This window comes from Gallus gallus, chromosome 1 (genome assembly GCF_016699485.2).
Source record: "Gallus gallus isolate bGalGal1 chromosome 1, bGalGal1.mat.broiler.GRCg7b, whole genome shotgun sequence".
NCBI classification, from domain to species: domain Eukaryota; kingdom Metazoa; phylum Chordata; class Aves; order Galliformes; family Phasianidae; genus Gallus; species Gallus gallus.
The window spans coordinates 45,510,506-45,533,560 of record NC_052532.1 but is presented as its reverse complement, the minus strand read 5'-3'; the positions used below and the strand labels follow the sequence as shown (position 1 = coordinate 45,533,560).

The 23,055-nt window shown below is 38.0% G+C and overlaps 1 protein-coding gene across 15 annotated transcripts in view; it reads right to left on the bottom strand.

Moving 5' to 3' along the window:
• The window catches only part of VEZT (vezatin, adherens junctions transmembrane protein), a 73,587-nt gene that overhangs the window by 30,887 nt on the left and 19,645 nt on the right, over nucleotides 1-23,055 (bottom strand). For 9 of the 15 annotated variants that reach the window (XM_040671947.2, XM_015283996.4, XM_040671955.2 and 6 more), the window contains exons 3-11: nucleotides 21,486-21,575; nucleotides 19,731-19,906; nucleotides 16,822-17,097; nucleotides 12,180-12,329; nucleotides 8,078-8,225; nucleotides 6,983-7,314; nucleotides 5,967-6,160; nucleotides 1,025-1,125; nucleotides 64-271 (exon numbers count right to left, since the gene is read on the bottom strand). In XM_040671947.2, the coding sequence (XP_040527881.1) occupies nucleotides 64-271; nucleotides 1,025-1,125; nucleotides 5,967-6,160; nucleotides 6,983-7,314; nucleotides 8,078-8,225; nucleotides 12,180-12,329; nucleotides 16,822-17,097; nucleotides 19,731-19,906; nucleotides 21,486-21,575 (1,675 nt within the window). Of the gene's footprint in view, nucleotides 1-63; nucleotides 272-1,024; nucleotides 1,126-5,966; nucleotides 6,161-6,982; nucleotides 7,315-8,077; nucleotides 8,226-12,179; nucleotides 12,330-16,821; nucleotides 17,098-19,730; nucleotides 19,907-21,485; nucleotides 21,576-23,055 lie in introns of those variants that run through there. The other 6 variants (XM_416152.8, XM_046909021.1, XM_046909020.1 and 3 more) reach the window with 2 other exon arrangements.

The following is a 23,055-nucleotide window of genomic DNA, read 5'->3' as shown; positions in this document are numbered from 1 at the left end:
AGAACTTGATGGTAAACAGACACCTACTCTTTCTGAGAAAGGGATTTCAAAAGCAATGCTTACCGTGGTCACTGAATAGGAGTTGCTTCCACTTCTGTCTTTCTACTTCTGAAGCTTTAAATCCCAGTACAGATTTCAATTCTTGTAACACCCTTTTAGACTCCTCTCTCTCTCGTTTTTGTCTCTCTCTCTCTTCCTGGGAAAAGCAGTCAAAAGCTTCCCTATTATACTCATTGTCCATATCGGAATAATCAACATACGCTTCCAATTCCTGAAGTAAGAAAAGAAATATTTTACACTTTCAGCGTGGACCGTATTCTAGAAGCTAATGCATGATCAAGTGATTTCAACACAAGTCAACCACAGTCGGAGCCTTGTCTGAGCAGAGCCAGTGAATCTGACATTCTTAAGCCCACTCAACGCAAAGTTAACATTATTGCAGTCACCTAAGATCTACTTTCATCTACAAGCATTCCCCAAGGATGGGGAATACCTTCCCATGAAACACAGCAGAAGGAAAATATATCGATTTTTCCCATTCTTTTACAAGTCCCTTTATTAAATAGCTCCTGATACCTACTTGGCTTGCTTTGACAAGACAAGAAGGTCACTGCACAAGCAACTGAAAAAGGAATAAAGCCCAATTTTTATTCTGAATGACCCTACTTTTTTTTTTACCTGTTCTTCAGGGATGGGATCTCTGTCTTCTATGTATACAGTAGGCTGTATTAAAGGTACTGAAGTACCTTTAATTTGCCCACTCAACGCAAAGTTAACATTATTGCAGTCACCTAAGATCTACTTTCATCTACAAGTATTCCCCAAGGATGGGGAATACCCTCCCATGAAACACAGCAGAAGGAAAATATATCGATTTTTCCCATTCTTTTACAAGTCCCTTTATTAAATAGCTCCTGATACCTACTTGGCTTGCTTTGACAAGACAAGAAGGTCACTGCACAAGCAACTGAAAAAGGAATAAAGCCCAATTTTTATTCTGAATGACCCTACTTTTTTTTTTTACCTGTTCTTCAGGGATGGGATCTCTGTCTTCTATGTATACAGTAGGCTGTATTAAAGGTACTGAAGTACGCTGTAGGTTATCACAGGAAGCTTCAAGGTTGCCTTCAGGAGAAGGGAAAAAAAAAGGGATGAAGAAAAACAAAGAAGAATTCTGAGTGTTCAGTGATATTTTTGACTCACCCATGTGTCATGACACAGGCTAGAAGAAGTTGCTATCAGGTGCATCAAACGCTCTCTTGCATAAAAAGTATAGTTACCATTTTCAGAAAGGAGCAATACATTTAGTGAGGATTTGTTCCAAGTCCAATCTCTTCAACATTTCCATTGGATGAAAAAAAAAAAAGTATTTAAGCTCATTAAATCTCCTGACATTGTGATAATCTGCAAGGATATTGAAAAGTAGAATTAAAAAAAAAAAAACTACTGGAAAATCAGAGATGCCCCAGGAAGAATTGGATTTCAGATACAGCAGTTCAGTGACAGCAGCTGTGACATTTTGTGCTTCTGAATAGTCTACTGCATAAATATATGTAGATTGACTGGGCAACACCACTGAGAAAAGGATCTGAGGAGGCCAGTCAATTATACCCTGCTGTAAGAAAGAAGCCAGACTACATATAAACAGCAGCACAGATTGTTAGACACAGGAAATTACTTTTCTGCTCTGCTTGGCACTGATCAGGCTGTGGATGGAACGCAGTGCTCAGGCTGGGATTCCTCCATTCAGTGATACTGCAGACCAGCTAAAGGGTGTACGGAGGAAAAACAATGGAAATGGTCAGAGGGCGAAATAAAGCATAGCCATTATAGAAGATTCGAAAGAGATGGGGTTATTGTGGAGAAGACAGAAATGTTATTAGCTGTCCTAAAAGACGTAAGAGAAGGCTATAAGGAGGAAATGCATTTCCACTGTGGGTGGTCAAAAACACTTTTCTTTTTTTTTAATTGCAGCAAGAGCTATTTATATTGAATATCAGAAATAACATTCTACTGGTAAATGAGATTTAAGTACTGGAATAGATGCCTGAAAACACTGTAAAATATCTCTGTGCAGATGTTCTTATGAGCAGGTAAACAAGAGATACATATGGCAAAAGTACAAATTTGCCACAGAGAAGGGAAATGGGCAAGACAAACTTGACAAACCCCATCATCTTTATTTTCAATTGCTAATCTATACGTTGAATACTGAGACAGGATTCTTAAGGTAGGCAGCTCACACTGACAGTGACTCTAATGGTGCTCAGTTACCTGCTTTTGCAAACAAGGGAAAGTACACGATTCCCTGTTTGCTTGCACTGAGTTAAAGATTTGATGTTCCAGATGTATTTAAATGCAAAATGATAATTTAAAAGTAAGGTGAAGCACGAAATGAAATCTGACACAAGTGGAAAATTGATGTCCACTGCACAACTGCATCTTGGAATAAAAACATTTTAACAATAATACCAACAATAAAAATATGCTGCTGAAGGTATGAAAACAAATTTGGAAGTGTAATATGGAATTTATCAATGAAAAACTTGGTTTCCTGAAATAGAAGAAGAAAACAGCTGCACTAATATGTGCAAGCTGCTCTATTTGCCATCTGTTTGGGGTGATAACATTGCTAACGAGATGCTTCAAGGTCAAGAATTCAGTGTTTTCTCTAAAGCTAATGTGGCTTTAGCTCCTCTCTGGTGGATCAAAGGATGCGACCAGGAGCTTGCAATAGGGTAGTATGGTACTAGGGGAGCATCTGAATGCTCAGTTGGTTAGACCTAAAGGTTTAACGAACTGAGCTATTTAATATAGCTGCAATAAATTTGCTTTGACATGCAATGACTTAGAGCAATAAGTACACAATTCTTAAGATGCAGATGATTATAGAGAAAAAGATATGCAAAACATGGACACTGTCCCACATGACATCCAGGTTGCCAAATTGGAGAAAAATGGATTTGATGGATGGACCACTCATTGGATAAGGAATTGGCTGGATGGTCGCACTCAGAGAGTTGTGGTCAATAGCTCAGTGTCCAAGTGATGTTTCCTGAAACGAGAGACTGCTGATGAGTGGCATTCCTCAGGGGTCGGTGTTATTTAACATCTTTGTAGGTGATATGGACAGTGAGATTGAGTGCACCCTCGGCAAGTTTGCAGATGACATGAAGCTGAGTGGTGCAGTTGACATGCTAGAGGGAAGGGATGTCATCCAGTGGGACCTGGACAGGCTCAAGGTTGGCCCATGTCAACCTTGTGAAGTTCAACAAGGCCAAGTGCAACGTCCTGCACCTGGGTCAGGGCAATCCCAAGCACAGTTACAGGTTAGGCAGAGAATGGCTTGAGAGAAGCCCCAAGGAGAAGGATTTGGGGATGTTGGTTGATGAAAGACTCAACATGAGCTGACAATGTGTGCTCGCAGCCCAGAAAGCCAACCATTTCCTGGGTTGCATCAAGAGAAGCATGACCAGCAGGTTAATGAAGGTGATTCTGCCCCTCTACTCTCACAATACCCCATCTGGAGTAGTATGTCCAGTTCTGGAGCACCCATCACAAGAAGGACACTGAGCAGTTGAAGCAGGTCAACAGGAGGACCACAAAGACCATCAGAAGGCTGGAGCACCTCACCTACAGGGACAGGCTGGGAGAGTTGGGGCTCTTCTACCTGGAGAAGAGAAGGCTCCGGGGGGCCTTATAGTGGCCTTCCAGTACCTGGAGGGAGCCTACAAGAAAGCTGGGGAGAGACTTTTCATAAGGGTACATAGTGACAGGATGAGGGGAAATGGCTTTTAACTGGAAGAGGGTGGTGAGACACTGGAACAGGTTGCCCAGAGAGACTGAGGATGCCCCCCTCCCTGGAAGTGTTCAAGGCCAGGCTGGATGGGGCTTTGAGCAACCTGGTCTAGAGGGATGTGTCCCTGCCTATAGCAGGGGGGTTGGAACTAGATGTTCTTAAGGGTCCCTTCCAATCAAAACCATTCCATGATTCTATGAAAACTGCTTTGAAAAATACGTGCTATGTAGCTACTGAGGATGCCACAAGTAGGACAGACCACAGTTCAAAGCAGTCCTCTAGTGGCTGGATGCTTCCAGTGAATAATTCAGCAAAAGCATTCTGGCAAGTATCAAAATCAAGAAAAAGTAAATTTAAACACTGGATACACTTTGCATTTACAGATGAAGTGAAAAGGAATGACTTTGTAATACCAAGCACAATTGAAAGTTATTGTTAAAAATATTTAATATATACAGCTTTTAAGTTACGAGATATTTCCTCTCAAAACTGGGCCTAAGCCATTAACAACAGCTCCCTCTTCATCACTGCTCATAATTGATGTGATATTCCCACAGCTTTGCTTTGGTTAGTTGAACTAAACATCTGCTACACCAAAAGCACTGTTCATCCACTTTGACACAAAGTTGTACTGTTAGGCTTTTAACTACAGCTTTTGTAAAAAAAATTCATTTGATTTTACATAATGGTGAATAAAGGCAAAATAAATATGTGCTTAGCTGTTATATTATTTCAACAGGAAGGTATCTTCTTTCAAAGAGCTTTCAGGAAGTATTGAAAAAACCCCTACATATAATTCAATGAAGTAATTCACATAATCATGACTGACAGAAGAGCTGTTACGATGCATACAAAGAGGTTACAAGTTAGCAGAGGGGTTAGACTCAGTGATCTCCTGAGGTCCCTTGAAACCTCTGCGATTCTGTGATTCTGTAATGAGACTTGATTTCATGCACAGCTTGAAAAGTTCAACTCACAGGAGCTAAACTGCACAGAAGTACATTAGGAAAGTCAAATGTAGCCAGATAAAAATAACATAATTTAAACAGAATTTAAAAGTAGTTTCTAGGGAGTGATTCAGAAAACTTGCTGCAAAATAGAGATTCAAACCACACACATTTCCACCAGGCAAGTCACTGGACAAAACTGGAAGTGAAGGCTCTTTAACGGTTTTGCCTCATAATATTTATTAATAACAGCAAGTTTGTTATGCCATGCCTGTACCTGCGTGGAGCCTGTAGACATGCGAGTCACCAGTGCTCCCAATTCTGATGTGAACATGAACAACGTCAGCCTGGACATCTCTTGGACGAAGCAGTATTCACCCACCTACTGGATACCCCACCCATACATAATTAAGAGCCTAGCTCACTACAGATTTGGATTTCTGTAGGTAACTTGCTGATATATACCCCAGATCATAATTTTCCTAATATAATCTCCATTACTACCAGCATAATTCAGATGCTGGGCTGTACCTTCCCAGGTGAGTGAAAAAGCTCCTGGAAACAAGATCAGAAATTTTATGTTCAACTCCATGTCAAGAGAGTTTAAGCTCACTTCAATTACTTAAGCTAAATGTGATTCACAAAGACAACAGCATGGACAGTAGAGCTCACTAAGGCAAAACTTTGGCATGTGCTGTTCACGTCACTTTTAAGCACATAGAAGATTAGCTCACTGTATCTGAGAGAGCAGGTCTTATAAACTGAATACATCAGTTTAATATGTTTCAGGAAATTTCATTATCAAGAAAGTTTCATGACAAGGTAATTGTCATTTCAATTACCTATCTAATATTTATGCAATAGATAAAAGAAAATCTCAAAGATACTTCACCAAAATCCCACCCCTTCACATGCTGCTCATCAATTAGAGGGAACAACCCACTCTTGGGCTACACTTGGAAATGTACCATCCAAAACCACATGCCTAATAGACTGAGTTAGCATGGTTCTTTTAATATTTTTTTTTTTACTGAAACAAAAGCTTGAAGGCCATCTCAATGAAGAAGTCTGACAAACAGATAGCTTTTCAAAGAGTAAGGGTTTTAAATCTCTTTAGCTAAAATTCAGAAAATACAGGCTGAATGCAGCTTTTGATCCATTTGACCATTCCAACCCTAAAGTGTATCCCTTTAGTTGCTAAATTAACCTCACATATTTACCTTTTTTATTTGGGTTTCTTCCACCCATTTTCTCCACCTGAGAAATGGCTTCCTCCCAGCAGCTGTTGCTTGCCTGCATATGAGGCTGAATAAACTTTAGTTTTTGTTCCAGAACCTGGTGGGCTTCTGTTGTTAATTCAGGTGTCTCCTTAGTGCTAACAAGTTTTTCAAGTTCATCCTCAAGAATTATTACCCTAATAAAATGAACAAAAATAAATACAAATAAATATTTCACTTCACAGTCTCTTCAGGTATTTACTATCCTGTTATTCTCTTTAGCTTCTAAAGACCTAGTTTGGCCATCTCCTCAATAATGCCACAAATTTTGAAAAATAAGACCCAATTATCCACACTGAGACACACCGTTCACTCATTACAGTAATTCTTACATGTGAGATTAAAGGAATAGTTAGTTTCAGTTATTTCACCAGCCAGTGATGAAATTTTTAAAGTATCTTCTAGATAGTTACTATGAGCTGAACTTTCTAGTAGAGCATTTGCCATGTTAAGAAGTCAAGGGAAGGTAAGTACATTTTCAGATTTTTTTTGAAGGGTCAGACAAAAGCAAAGATAGAAATTAAAGTACTGCTTAGCTTTGAATTTTCACTAGATATTGAAAGAATAATCAGGGAACAACACTGGACTCCCCATTGAACCAAGACTCTTTGACCTCACTCTTTATGAAGATATACTTAGACGACAGCTGAGAGTTCAGACACAGCAAGGGGAAGAGTATGAGAATGTAAGTAGTGAAATAGAATCTTTGAAGCATTCTTTAGATAATTATACTGTCAAAAAACATGTTTACTACCTTACTTTAAAGTAGACCTGTTACCTTGGAAACAGACACCTTCAGTAAACTCAATTAGGAACAGAACAGGCATGATGTACTTGCAGTGACTGTAAGTATCTGCCTTTTTTGTTTCTAATCTGGGATATAAACTGACAACCCAAAGAACTCGAGTCTGAAGCCTTCTTCCCACAGGCACAGTCTCTTAATTCATGTGTAAACTTACTCATTCAGCAGTGCCTTCAGATGAAGCTGCAAACTGCGTACTGCTGTTTGAAGGCTGTTCAACTCTCTTGACTTCTGTTTTGTTCTGGTTGGTCGTTCAAAACCTGACTGATGCTGAGTTTCAAAGTACCGATAAAACTCATAGCTTCTCTTGAGCTCCTCTAAGCAGGCAGCATGTGTATGAGGTAGGCCTTGAGTCACATCAGACAAGATATGATGAGGCAACCGTTCAGGGGAGATCAAGGGCTTGGGGGAAGCATTGGCTGGGGAAAGGAGCAGTACCAGTCTCCTGAAGAACTCTGAACTCTGTCCTACCCAGAGCTGAAAGAGAACCTGCAAGACAGAGTAAGGTTAGCTCCGTGCACCTGAAACACAGCCAGCCTCCAAAATAAAAGTGCAGATACAGAATGCAAAAATATTCCTCATCCTACCATAGAAACCATGAAAAAATAAGAAAATCCACTGAGTATTTTTGAAGGATATCTCTGACCATGTGGGTTCAGATCTAGTGAACCTGAGATGACCATTAATTCTCCAATGAAGTACATTATATACGCAATTATGTTCAAAAGCTTGTCAGAGACCTAAATTTTCATATTTTCATTAGGCGGTCTCATTATTTGCTATAATCTTCAAATACCCTACAGCCTAAAAAGAGCTGCCAAAATTCCAGTGGCAGCAAAGACATTTTTTCCTTTATAACATTATGCTATAATTTCTACCATCCACTTAATAATTACTGCACTGGCCCACAACCAATCTTGAAACAGGAGCCTAATTGCACTCTACTTCAACAAAAAACATTCTACTTCTGGAGAAAGCTGACTTAACTCCTTTCTTGAGCCGAAGTGAGAAATTTCATGAATGCCATTAAAGAGCTGCAAGACACGAATCACAACGTTTTATATGGTATAAAAGAAGTTAGGCAAACTGGGAAGAAGCAAACCCACAACTTAACTTCTTAGGATCTTCCACTTCAAATGAAATGAGCAGTTTTCTTTGTTTAGAGAAGACAATTGGCTGTATGCACCACAACAACTGAAACAGATTCTCATGCAGAGCCTGCATGGATGTGCATCTTTCTAGGAGCGATTACCTTGAGTGCAGGCAAGCTGAAGCCATCCGTGAGATTGTGTGCCTCCTCTTCAGATACCTGCTCTTCACTCAGTCCCAGACCCAGGTCCTTAAAAGGGACTACACAGATGTAGCTGGTCACGTTGTCACTCTCAGAGTTCAGAGGGTAGGTTTAGCCAGAGTTAAGGTGGCTAACAAAGCAACTTTTGCATTAAACACATAAGGCAAAAAGAACACCTAATAAAATGACACACAATCCTTGTTTAATTGAATCTAAATCCTATTTAACTGAACTTCCCGTCTCTCTTCATCCTCAGAGAAGGATAAGAGATAGAACACTGAATAAACTTCTATGCCTAAATGTAACCACCTCATCCCTGGAGGCATTCAAGGCCAGGCTGGATGTGGCTCTGGGCAGCCTGGTCTGCTGGTTGGCGACCCTGCACATAGCAGGGGGGTTGAAACTGGATGATCACTGTGGTCCTTTTCAACCCAGGCCATTCTATGATTCCATGATTATGATTCTAAAAAGAAACAAATGCAATCAGACTGATGCAAAACCTCAGCATTCCTTTTAAGTGAGGAAATTATCCTTAATCGACAAATTCCCAATAAAGAGCTCGTGTCAGCCTTAACAGAGATCAGAGAGAAGATTTACACTTTGATTTACAAACTGAATATTCTCATCTCTTGGGTCACAAAAAAGCCATTAGAAGTACTTCTCTCTTATCCAACCAATACGTTTTCTGGGGAAGCCACAAGTTCTACTCACTCTCACTCCCAAATTCTCCACCTGCTAAATTCTCTTAGGATTGTACTTGCAATAGTGCTGAAGAAACTGTTGACCACTTGCATAGGAGCACAGTGCATAAAGGGAAATTTTTGTGGCTCAGCAAACATCAATACTAAGTGTTCAGGCCCTGAACAAACACATTTCCCACTAATTTCCCCTCAAAGTCCAGGAAGAAAGATGCCTGTGAAGTGCTCTCCAGAAGCATGAATGCAGATGAAAATCTGCAATGCAAACGACTCAGGAACACAGCATCTGCTGCTTCACATAAACAGTGTCAGCAGGGTCAGCCAGTCTAAATTAACCTGAAAGTGCGTCCAGCAGATGGAGCACAGGGACATTAACTCCACCAAGGACTGAAAAATCAGGTCAAAACCTTCAGGACCAATTATCTTAGAGACTAACCACGTTCTGTGTTAATCTTGTTCTGCAACAGCACGAACAGCTTAGAAAGCAGTTTGAACATGTGAATTTTTAAGTCGTTTAAAAAAATTACAGGGAATCTCTCAAATAGATGGTTTGACCAAATGAGCCACTTATGCACAGTGAGTCTCAGCTAGGGATTCCCATTAGACTCCCACACTGTCTCCTGCCATACCCTCTTACTTCCAATAAATGTTGTTAAAAATATAATGACATTTCCTCAGTGCACTTTGATCTAAAACCTAAGTCTTTTTCTTCACACTGTGAGATTAACTAAAAAGATGCAAGTACAGTAAATAAACGTACCTTATTTAAACGCTCCTGTCTTTGCAAAAATACTTTTCTCATGTTTAACTTACATTCCTTATTAGCTTAGAGCAAGAGAAGGCAAAGATACTAAATAATAAACAGCTAAATCCAGAATAAAATATATGTACAGTGAATATCTAACCTTCGCCTGGAGGCTGATGACACTTACAAAGAAGCAAAAGTACTAATGCACCCACATACATAACAATTTAACAGTAGTACTTTGCTCTTCAGAAGTACATTCCCATTAAAGACCTAACAAGAAGGCCTCATGGCATCCCTAATAAATCCAAGATGCTCTGTTGTCTCCTAAAGTTCTGGAACCTGCTGGAAGGGACGAGCAAAGCATGTGATGAACTGGCTGGTCAACAACAAAAAAATCTAATTGAAAAATTCTTAAGCATCTTTACTTAGACCTTCCAGAAGCAGACTTCTGATTTAGGCTTTTACAACACAAAGAGAGTACATCTACTTATTTATTTACTTTTAGCTTAAGGTTTTTCTTGTATTAGCTGTCTTTCCTAAGTGAAAAAGTGTTTTTTCTAACATTTCATGATTAACTAAACTTCTTTTTCAAAGGAGAAGGAACAAAATTTAACTAGATGTAATAAGAGCAAACCTCCCTGAATTGAACACATCTTAAATACGTAGGATGTATTTTATCATCCACTTCATCATAATGAAAGAACATTAAATTTAAAAATATAATAATCAGAATATCCCAAGTGGAAAGGGACCCGCAAGGATCATCAAGTCCAACTCCTGCCTCCACACAGAGCCACCCAAAAATTAAACCTATGACTGAGAGCACTGTCCAAATGCTTCTTGAACTCTGGCAGCTTGGTGCCCTGGGGAGCCTGGTGCTCTGGGGAGCCTGTGCCAGTGCCTGATCACCTCTAAATTATTACACAACTCAGTGGAGTGTAGTGCCGAGGTTTCCTACACTAGTAGCGACAGGTCTGCATTATATCCTGTAAACACCCAACCCAACATCTAGCTTAAGCTAAGACCCTCGTTTTCCAGACTTAAGGAGAAATGCTCTTTTCTTCTCTATGGTTTTTTCTTCTAAGACTTTGAACTATGCACTCTTCTTGATATGAACAAATCAGAGTAAGGATGACATGAGAAAATGCTAAATAGTTTCTGCAAGTAAATAACTGTCACTTCACATGAAACATAGAGAATCCACCTCATGAAATATTATTGGTCCACTGAGTTTAACTAAAACACTTAATTTAAGCTAAAGTATAATAGTATACTTTTTCTATTTTACATGGGAACAGATTTTAGTTAGAAAGATATTAATTTATTCAATTCACTGAAGGGAGCTAGAAGGTGGCATACCATCCACGAGCAAACAGTGGCAAACTTCTCGTCTTACTGAAGTGAGTAATGATAACGTGTCAGGTTTGTGCCATTTGTATTGCATATTTGTTTTTAAACAGTAAAACTGTGAATGAAGATTTTTAATTCTCAGTAACAGCTTCATTAGTCAGATCTCCCTCTTACTCATTTGAGATACACATTACCATTACCATCACTAAGCTTTGATCCTTAGCATATTAGCAGCGAAGATTCAAACGCTATCGTCTTGTAGACTAAGATGCATTTCACATCTTGAATTTCTACTGGAAGATATTTCAAGCAAAAGAAAAGCAAAAAAACAAAACAAAACAAAACCAAAAACAAACAAACAAACAAACAAACAAAAAACAACCAAAAATCAACCAAACAACAAAAAACCAAAAGAAACAAAAACCAAAACACCTGTTCTACTACATTCCACTACATTCTACATTTGGAATGCTTCTATATAATGCTTCTCTTTTTGTTTGTCAAGAATTTATACACATACAGTTCCAATCTATTTTTGACCGTTTCTTTCAGCTGGCATTAATACTAAGATATCTGCGTGATAATTTGGTATAATCGAACTTCCATCTTAAAAATCTTTCAAAGACAGACACAAATGTTTTTCAGATCAGAAACACATCTGTTTTTTGATGGTCTGCTTCAATACAGTCTGAAAGCATTGCTATTTCCTACACTGTACAACAAAAATCTTGAACTGCTGAGGAAATACAGATGATGATTCAGATTTGATTTTGTGAAGTAAGTGTCATAGTTTAATTTGGAATAGAAAACTCTCACTCTAAAATGCGTCTTCTGGCTTATTAATGTAATAATAGTTTCACCCAGCTTGCCTGAAACAGGAAACCAACTTACCTTTGAACATGGAGACAAGGAGTGAAAGGGCATATTGTTCTGAGGAAAGGTTATTTTTGCGTGAGGAAAAATGATGACTTAGGAGTAACCATAAAAACAGTACCTACATCAAAGGCATGGCCATCAATAACTGGGGCAATGTTTTCAATACACAGGATCTTACCTCACACTGCAAAGTGCAAAAAAAGAAACATGACTGTTCCAAATCAAGCATAAGACAAAATTTACTATGCTACATTTTCTTTAGTTTTTGTTCAGATACATAATTAGATATTGCATGTTTCTAGTCATGCCAACTCTAAACATCGGCATGAATGCAGGTAAAAAACCATAGCGATAGAATATCTGAACGGATGGGGTCTTACAAGAAGGATATTTTTTCAGCATGTACAGAGTAGCCAGTCTTGAAGCTCGGAAGTTGGCTCTGACAGATCGATAGACGGCTTTCCGGAGACCAATAAGATGCTGACTAGGATGCTGTCCAGCTTTATTAAGTGGGCAAGCGGCACTGACCCTGTCAAGCAAACTTGAAAAGTAAAATGTGATACAACTGTACAGATGTCCTAAAGTATTTTTAAAAGATAGTACATCAGTTTTCTTTTTCTATCACTTAAAAGTTTTTTTCCAAATTGCTCAGTAACTATCACACACACACACACAAAAGAAATTCATCACATCAGTGAATTATTCAAACATTTAGTTAAGCAGCTAGGATTCCTCTGTAGGCAGCCTGATGCCAGTCTCACCTGAGCCATAGTAAAATTCCTGAGGACATTTGTCTTCTCCAAAGTGTTCTAAAAGAACATAGCAAATGTAGGCAGGCCACAACATTATCTGCTATAAAACTATCATAAGCCCATTGTAAGTTTGCAGATTTTTAACATTTACCTCATTGCATGCAAATTTGCTCTTTAAATACTTCTTATAGAAAAATGTGCTACTTTTTATTGTTTTTCATGCAAAACACTATTTTGGATCAAACTCCCTGCAAAATTACTCTCTAGGTCAACAGAAATGTTACTTAAGTTGTGAAATAGCTTTTATCAATCATGCAATGAATGACAGCAGTGTTTTGTGGAAGTCAGACAGGTAACATGAAATGTATGCAACTCTATAAAGCATATTGGAAAATACATTTAGGTATCCATATGTTCAGATGAATATACAATTTAAAATACACCATTTGCTTATTAGACTATACTTCAAAATGTCTTTAGAACAGGAAGAAATTGCCTAATCTGGAAATAAATTGAATTATGAACTGAGTAAATGTTAAATATATCTGTAGTCTTAAGACACACAGTGTGATGCCAAACCTATGGCTACAACACTGAAAATGGCCTAGGTGGACAGTTCATCCTCTCTGGCATTGCGTTTACTAGAACCAGATTGGGAATGGATGTGGCGTGGTCATCAAGACTGACAAACTGTTAGGGGATTGGAAGCCTGCTTCTGCTGTCACCTTACTCAGGGCAAAGTGATGAGTTCATCTTGTATCTGTAACTCAGGACATGCCAATCTCTAATGTTCTCCTAACTTGTGAAGATAACAAATAGAAAAGTTCAAGGATAAACTCCTATGTGGCTTTGTAGACTCAAGCTCTGGGTGAACTGTCAGAAGCAGGACCAAAGAGAAGAGTAAAGCTATTCTACTAGTAAAAACTGTTCTCTAGTAAAAAAGAGAAAGAAATTTATGTTTCGTTACAGCAGTGCAAGCATTTTCATCTCCTGCACAGCACAAGTATAGCACAACTCATGTACTGCGTGTACTGCCAGTATTCAACAAAACAATTTGTATTGCTTCTTGGGAGGCTTGTTCCAGTGTTTGTTTGGTTTTTTTTAATAGAATAATTCTTTATTCCAGTAATGTTAATATAACTTGCTACAAATTTCCATGTGACAGACATGTCACATCCCCAGCTTCCTAGGTTTTCATTTATCTTCCACATACTTTAATTGAACTTATCAGCTTTGGATATCAGCCACAAATAGCAAAAATTTTTAAAAAGGTTAAAAGTGATTTCCTCTTCTCTGCTGCTCCATATCCACTTTCCTTGGAAACAACTATTACTTATTTCTCCATTAGTTTCACAAATCAAGTTTTAAGTAGAATCTTTCTTTTAACAAACCTGCATATACACTTGAATAAAAAACTTTTACTGTACTCTAACACAAAAGCAAGTTCTACAGAGATGCTATACACAACAACATACACTCATAGAGTTTGATTCTAGTTGAAAATATATAAAGGTAGTACTTTGGAATAAAGTTAATTGTATCAGTGACAGACAAGACAATAATGACTTGCTTTTTATTGCTGCAGTCTTCCATTGCATATCCCTACAGTTTTCATTTTATAATTTAATAATGAACATAGTTTCATTAGCCAGGGAAAAATCCAGGCTGCAACTCGTGATCAAGATTCATTTGTCTAATTGCAACAGAGACAGAAATACTGCTGTTCTGCCTGAGCAGAGCCCTTTCCTACACTGGCTACATAACTTCTGAAATCCAAATTACATTGGCAAGACCCTGAGCATCTCTGCATCACAGAGCTTTTTACCATGCAGGCTTAAAAGCTAATAGAGGTATTAAACTCTTCTGAAGGCCATTCTGAGATCAGAATATCCAATGGTCTTTGAAGAGCAGATTATATAAGAAAGACACGACAGGGTCCCTCATTATTCAGTTTTGTTTTCTTTTTTTCTTCTTAAGTGGCTACTGTTGTTTGGTTTTTTTTTTTTTTTTTTTTTTTTTTTTTTAGGTGGGATGGGAACAAAGGCAAAACAACATTTGAATCAATTGAACACATAGCAGTCACTGCTATGCAGTAGTAAACCAGTGAACCAATGGTGAACTGACCCAAATCTCATCAAGAATAATTTAACACTTGCAGAAACGGCCAAATATCAATTAACAAGGGGGCAAAGAGAGTAGAATAAAGCAAAGCCACAAAGTTTATGTAAATAAGCCTATGAGAACATAGCAATGGATGGTGCAATACAGACAAAAAAAATAGCTGTAGAACACCAGGACCTGGGCTTGCAGAGTTAAGCTAAGACAGTTTGTCAAAATCTGGAGTCAACATTATTTGTCAGCTTCATTATCTTTCATTCATAACAAAATTAATGCACAGCCCAGACTATGCTAGGATAGCAGCACATTCAAAGAGCAGCACATGTATCACGCAACAGGATGCTATGCTACCAGTTAAAATCCCATTCCTTGAAAGATATAAAACAATACAAGAAGATACTCATTAACTTTCCAGGTGCAACCATTCCTACTGCCTCAAGACTTCCCCTGAACAAGCATTAAGACTTTGACAAAGTTACTACTGGAGAACATATCAAATGTAGTTCATCTAAGATTCGTTGTAGCAAAATTGACCAAGAGAAGGGGTAGCTAGTTTTTTGGATCACACATAAAGCACTGCATCAAGCAAAGAAGTTCACCGTGCTCTGTGCAGCAGCAGTTCTTATATATGTGGGTGCTGGAAGGGACACTTCAGTTCAAACTTCCTCCAGACTAAACCAAGCCAAAACCTGTATGACACCGACCTCTTCATACTGAGTAATTATTCTGCTGAGAATGCTGACCTAGCATTCTCCCACTCCATCCATACTACAAAGTCTTTTGAAAAGCTTGCCAGAATTTTAAGCAAAGGGGCTATGAGATCAAGCACTAGCTTAAAGATCAGTCTGTTTTTTGTTAATCTGTTATCTAAGATATGTAGTAAAAGAACAAGAAACCAGCCATTTTTAACACTGACCACAAGTTCATTTGCTTAAACTTAGGAAAAAATCCAAATGTTTTTCTCATATGTTATTTGGACAAGCCCTAATAATAATTTCTTTTAAGAACTCATCTGCAAAGATAAGGCTGTCTATTGCTTAACTATACGCTTCTTCAGAAAACAAAACAAGCAAAAAACAGAGCTAGGCAGACTGAAGACATGCTTATGCATTCCTACGGGAGAATAAAGCACTCAGCTAAGTATACTGAAGGTATCTCAAACTCAAAAATTAATTCAAAATGCAAACTCCACAGTTTAAAGCTTGCACATAACAACATGTGCCTGCAAGTTGAGTAGTTGGTCTGGCATTAACCATTTCTTGGTGCACATAGGGGAACTTATTGGTGTTAGAAAGAAGTCAACAGCATTTAGTTGCTGGCATTTCCCATCTTCTTTAACTTCAAGTCTAACTGACCCAGGTACATATCTAGAAATAGGTTGCTATAAGGGAAAAGGATGCATGTGGCAATGAGAGTGGGTATTGGGATCACTGCACACACTGAACAAGTTCTAATGTCCTTCAACATAGTAGGCGTAAAGTTATCCAAGGAGTTAAATATTACCCAGAGAGCTGAGATAGCTAGGAAAAGTTTAATTCCTTAAGTGGACAAGAGGCAAATCCAGGAGTAAATAACTTAAAATTCTAAACATCTTAACAATTGTATGCAAGAAAAGAAAAAGGGATTGTAATTTTTTTGAGGTTGAAAATGACCTCTGAATAGGCCTTGTTAATTGCTATGTTCTCATTACTTCAGACTATTATTTGCTAATTTTGAAGTAATTTTGTTTTCTAAAATATGAATGATTACTTGCAGATCAGTTTGATTACATGGACTTGGTAATATGAGGTTCAAAAAACTGTGAAGCAAACAACCTAAATCCCCCCCCCCCCCCAAAATGGTAACTAGATTGGTTTTAAGTCCTTTTCTTTAGGTATTTCACTGCTAAGACTAGAGGAGATTTTCAAAAGCATAGGTGTCCAGTAAAGATTTCCGAGACTTAATGCTCTTTCGGGATGCACAGTTTTAACAGTGTCTTATTAGGATTCATACTTGCATGTTGGTGAACACAGCTATGATAATTATACTATTTTACCTAAATGAAAAACTTCTAGTAGTACGGTTTTCAGCAGTTTCACTTGTTATGGAAGACAGTGCAACAAGACTATGTCAGACACATCTGGCTTAAATGGATCTGTGCATTAAAGTGAAACGTAGACTCACAGGGTAAATCCTCTGGAAATTACTTCAGTCTCTTGAATGAGCCGTAGAGCTTTCCTCACAAGATTAGTAAAAGCTCGACTATTTGCTACCGTTTCTTCCAGCTGGGTACAGTATTTTTGCAGGGACATTTGTAGCTTGGCTGTCCTCCATGTGGCCCACACTCGAAAAACTGCATACCCAAGCAGAACTAGTCCCCACGGTAGCCACGATGACTCCTTGCACCATGAAGGAAGCATAAGCAGGGCACTTACAAAGGCAAGCAACAGTGAGATATCCCTGCAAATAGAGAAAGTAGTTTCAACCACAGACTCCTGAGGTCAAACAAGTGGGAAGTACATGTAGACTCTTAAGTGAGCTATAAACACCAGAAAACACTAAGCTGCAGATTAAATGTACATACACATGATATTACACCTCAGGTATACTCTAAAGAAACATTTATCCAGCTATTTAACGGCACAAGTAGAAGAAAGATGTACCACTTCAAAAGGCCAGTTTATTTTATATGACTTTAAAACAAACCAAGCAAAATCCCACAAAGCCAAACCTCAATCTGACTACTCAGCATTATGAGCTGGAGTGGGTAGGAACGGGAAGGAATATCTCTATTTCCTGGTTCAGAAGTACAGCAGGAAAGAGCATGGGTTTTTTGGGAACTAAACCCTCATGTAACACCAGCTTTTTTTTTTTGCAGTTTGACTCATTTAACTTGGATACCAACATACAACTAGTTTTGAGCACTTAAGTTCTTATGACATGGATTGAATAATTACTTTAGATGATTTGGCAGCCTCTGAAAATCCTTAAAAAAAAAAAAAACAACAAACCCAGAGTAATTAGTACCTCAGTTATTTCTAAAGAACATTTCCAAAACCTCGTAAGGCTGTTATTTTCATCTAGAAAAAATCTACAACAATAAGTAACTCCTAAAAAACACACAGTGTTTCACATCTGGTATTATAGTTGCAATTTTGTAAAATTGTGGCAGTCTTCACAGAGATGGATGGGATATGGGTTTCAACCTACATAAAAAACTTCAATCTTTGGAGTTTTTGAAATAAAATTATTTTTCTTCCCCCTAAAATAAGATATGGTGCTGGATTTTCTAGTTTCTGGACAGTTCTGTAGTCATTTTTCAATAAGCTTTACAAAAGCTAACTCTTTAGGTCTAGCGATAGGTTTCAGCAAAGGTGCAGAGTTAAAATATTACAGATACATAAATAAAGAAGGAGCCCACCATCTGTAACTTCATTAGCATATTTGAAGAAAAAAATCTGCCCCAAAATCCCCAAAATGAAAGACTAGAAGGGGTCAAAGAGATCAGTTTTTTGATTTCCAGTTTCTGGTTATCTAGATCACAACCAAAAGACCCAAGATGATAAAGACAATGCCAAAATGCACCCACGTAGTTATTCCTACTGCTAAGTATCCTTAGAGTTCCAAAGATTTCCCCCAAATGCAGTCTAAATCATTTGCAAATTAATCAAATTATTTTTCTTCATATCTTTTCCTTTTCTGCACAGATTGACATCACCTCCTAACTACCTTCTACTACCCGTAAGGCTGTTTCATCCCACCTAAGTTTTCTCCATTCTGGCCAAACAATCCTTCCTACCTCAAATGTTTCCAAAAGATTGCATTTTCTAGACTCACTATTTTTCTTGTTCTGTGCTTACCTTTTTCTTAATTACCTGTACCTCACAAAAAATGGCATCAAAAATCAGAGTTGAGATACAGGGAAACAGGGAGAAAATGTTAAATCCCCTGTGTATTGCATATAACAAGGATTGTGAAATGAGATTTTCCATTTACTGACTTTTTCAATTTATGCTCTGCAACAACATGAAGATCCTTCTCTGAAGTAGTACTGTCTACCCAACTGTTCAGCTTTGTGCTGTTAATCTGATTTTTCCTTCCCAAGGGAAGTATTATACACTTGTCTTTATTGACTATTCTACTGATTTCAAGATATTTCTGCAACTTTTCAGGATACTTTTGAACTCCTATATACCAAAACACTTAAAAAGTGGTGTCATATGTAAGATAAGCAATATTTACAAATTTTGTCAGTGTTCTTTATCATCTGAACAATTAAAGAAACAATGAATAGTGTTAGGACCAGGAACAAAACACTGCAGACATGGTGGTTTAAAAGTTCTTGTTTGACAAAGAATATCAATAATGACATAATATGTCATAATCTTATCTTTAGCTAAGAATTTACAATAACTCCATATACTATCCTAACATATGTAAGAAAACATACCACTGGCCTGTGCTACAAGATGTTCTTACCTACCGATGCCTGTCTATTTCTCAGTAAGTCAGCCTGTCAGACCAACCACCACTCCTACTGTTTTTCAAACACAGGTGGTATTTGTTTAGACAGCGTTGCAGCTAGCTCCTTCAGCATTCCAGGATGAATTTCACCAGCCTTTCTAATTTCAGTGTATTGTATTTAAATGTTCTTTTGTCTGTTCTTCTAGTATTCTAAACCCACAAAAAGTAATTGCTCACCCTTACAATTAACATACTTTACGAAGGCCACAGTGAAAAAGACACTTTCCAATTCAGTCTACACAACTATGCCTAATTTATCAAAATCACCCCCATACAGCTTTTGAAATTCATTAATTCATCAATGTCAAGTTTTTATTCATAGCATGTGCTAGGGTTTGCAAGTACAGACTTACGCTTATGTATCAATCTCAGATTAAAACTCACTCTTTCAATAAAATGCCTGAGGCAAAAACACGTTTATCCACATATGTGAGTAGTAGTGGACCAAAGACTCAAAGATCTGAGAAAAAAAAGGTTACTATATTGCTGCATTTTATGTAAAGAACATACAATATTTGTTTGTTGCTGTTTAACAGTGAATACTGTAACAGATATTCTCTGTACAATACCAAATATTAGGAGTTGCTAGGGAGCGTAGTGTTGGAAGCTGTCCATTTTCCTGTTGCTTACACTGCCCTGCAGACAGGATACTCGGGTCAAGGAACTCAATCAGTTCCACATCCTCTTGCAGCAGAACTTCCTGTTGCAGGATGGTACGGAGTGTGTCAAATCGAAATCCAACATCCTTACCACAAATAAGCAGAAGAAAAAACTAGTGTTAGTAAAGAACATGTAAACTCTTAAAATTAAGTTATGATAACAAGGAAAACATCCAGACACCCTACACTTCACAGACAGCTAACTCTCCTTGAAGATTACAGAAATATTTCAGGTATACCAGGCACGGTTACCTCACTTTTTAAAACATGCTTAAATTTAAAAACTCATTTTCTATCTATTACTTCAGCCTTGCAGGGTATATCACATTGACTTTGTGATCAGATCTAGACAGTAACGGTATCCAGAAACATGCCACAATTATGCCACTATATTGGACCAAACCATCAACACAGAACCCTTCCAATTGAGAATGTTGTAGAAGAACCCAAAACTGAACGTGTGGCATCTTTGCATCTAGGTAGATTACAGGAAGGAAAGGAGAGCAGAAGATAACAGAAGTTTGACATTTCACATTACAGAAGCTTTTTAGTCTGCACTGAGCAAATTAGCTTATTTATGAAAATCTAGGCTTTCACAAACTAGCTAGTTAAATTCTTTACATTGATATTAATCCAGACAACTTGCATTCTACATTTACTGGAAAACATTGTTTTAGGGTTGTGTTCAAGAGGAAACTGCCCTCCTCCAACATATCCTGTGTCATTTTGTTAGCCTAAAGTAGCATGCAGCAGGAGAAACATATTTTCCATATTCTTTGGTTGCATTTCCATCTCAAGAAATTAAGGTTAGAACAGCTGTGAAGACAGTAGTTCTGATTCAAAGGGAAACAAGGAGGAAGGGAATTAAAAAGACAACCACTGATCAGTAACAAGACGTTGCAGAGATTTTGCCTTCTTGAGATGAGAGAGAAGTGATAGCAATTAGACTTAGAAGAACTCTTAGAGATGGAAACTTCTAACTTCTCATATAGCTCAACACTTTTTTTTCCTAAGCTACTTACAGTGATTCAGTCTTATATCATAGTAGAAAAAACAAACTTCTGTTAGATTTCAGAACAGTGTAACACAACATTTTCACAGTGGTGCATTACTTTACTTTGCTTTTCCCAAATGCAAAAGCACTATGGAGAATAGAGCAGAAAGAGCGCATAGCCCAGGACAGGACCAAGAGTGGTGCAGTTGCCCAAACATGCTGCTATGCCTGAGCTGAGAAGCTGTAAGAGAGCAAAGTGGTATCAAATGATGCTCTACAGACTTTCATCTTGAGCTGTGTCTGAAAGTCACCAACTGCAACTTAGGGACTTTCTCAGTGTTCCTGCAGTGTCTTCCACTGAATGGGGTGGCTATAATGTGAATTAATTCCTTTCAGCTTTCAAGAATTTAATTGATTTCTGTCCATTTCTTCCATATTTTGAATAAATTCAAGCTGGCTACTGACAGTTTTCCTTTATTGTGTGTGTGCCCAACTTGCCTGGCATCCTACCTCTGAAAACCTGAAACAATACTACCTAGAGATTAAGTAAAACTGTTAGAAGAAGAAAACAACAGAAACCAAAGATGGTGCTTGGAAGAGAAGGTACAAAGGAGGGGAAGACCTATGGATTAGGAAAGGAAATTATAAAGAGGAAAAAAAAAATCTCTTACCAATCGGTGAAGTATGTCATCGTTTTTCTTATACTGTGGAAAGGGAAACCAACTTCTGAAGAACTCAACTAGTTTTGACAGGATGCTTTGCTGAAAGGAACAGAAATTATTTCCATTAAAAAAGAAAAAAAAACCCACAAGAAATAACAGACAGACAATTTCTTTATTTCTTTCCTTGTTAACTCAGACACACGTACCTGCAAGGAAGTTTCCCTTATTCTATTTGGCCTAACTTCAGAGTATGGGAACATCTGCTTCCGCTCAGTTTGCCTGTACACAAGACTGTGAAATAAAGCTTCATTCACCCCACCTATTGAATGTAATGAATTGTTATGCTGTACTGTTAAAAATAAATACTGCTAGAATTTGTTTGATCTCAGGTTGGCAACAACTCAGTATGAAAGATTTTCTCTCTTCTTAAGGATAAAAAAAAGCAGCAATATTAAATGGCTGACAGAGACTGAAGAAAAGTAGAAGACTGGGAGAGAAACGACCTCTCCTTGGAGGACAAGACTCTGAAAGATGAGTGAACAGAAGCAGGGATGCACGATTCTAACAGGAAGTGTCTCAGAAACTCCCTGTCACACCAGCACTTGCTATCATGTACTCTTCTCCCCATGTTGCTTCTCCCATGCAATCTGCACAGCTCCATCTGAGCTGTAAATGTAACTTTGAACAACACTAGTTAGGGGAACCTGCTCTATGTCACCACACATTTTACTCACACATCTTCCTAAAATACATGACAATATCATAATTAAATAGATGCATGATTCTGCTTCATTCTCCAGACTTGAAAAAGGCAGAGTTCTAGACAGACATTGTATATCTACTTTCCTCAGACTGAGCTGTCAGGAAGTATTTTTCAAAGTGTTTACTTATGACTATTTCATGAATTCTGAGGCCCTACATGTTAATTTTCAAACTGCTGACATACAGTACAATCAACTGAAATGTAGGCCAGAATAATTTCAATTTTGAAGAACATACATTTTGTGCCATACTGTTTCCAAAAAAAAAAAACAAAAACAAAAAAAACCCCACAAAAAACCCAAAAAACCCAATAAACAACCTCACATCAACAATAAAAAACAGATCATAAGAGCTTAGTCTATAAATGGCATCTGCATTAAATCAGCTTCTTCCATGTCTTCTCTCTCTTTTTTAAGACAGAGAAGTGTAAAAACCAACATTTACTGCGTACAGCTGAAAGGTCACTTGCCCAGAGGAACTGACACTGAGCTTCTGACTTCGGGATTCCAGGTACAACCCTGTTCCAATGCAAGCTACAGAAATGCTCCTGAAGCAGCTGTGTTATAAGAGGAACACAAACTTCTCCATCATGCTTCCAACTCTAAGGCTGGAAACAGAGAATAAAATTGAACAACAGAAGTACTGAGCTGTGGTTAGCCTGGGATTCTTTTTCACATAAGGCCAATGATGGGAGGCAGAACAGGCAGACCAATCAATTTAACAGTCACAGAATCACAGAATGGTCTGAGTTGGAAGGGACCTCAAGGATCATGAATCTCCAACCCCCCTGCTGGGCAGGGCCATCAACCTCCCCATT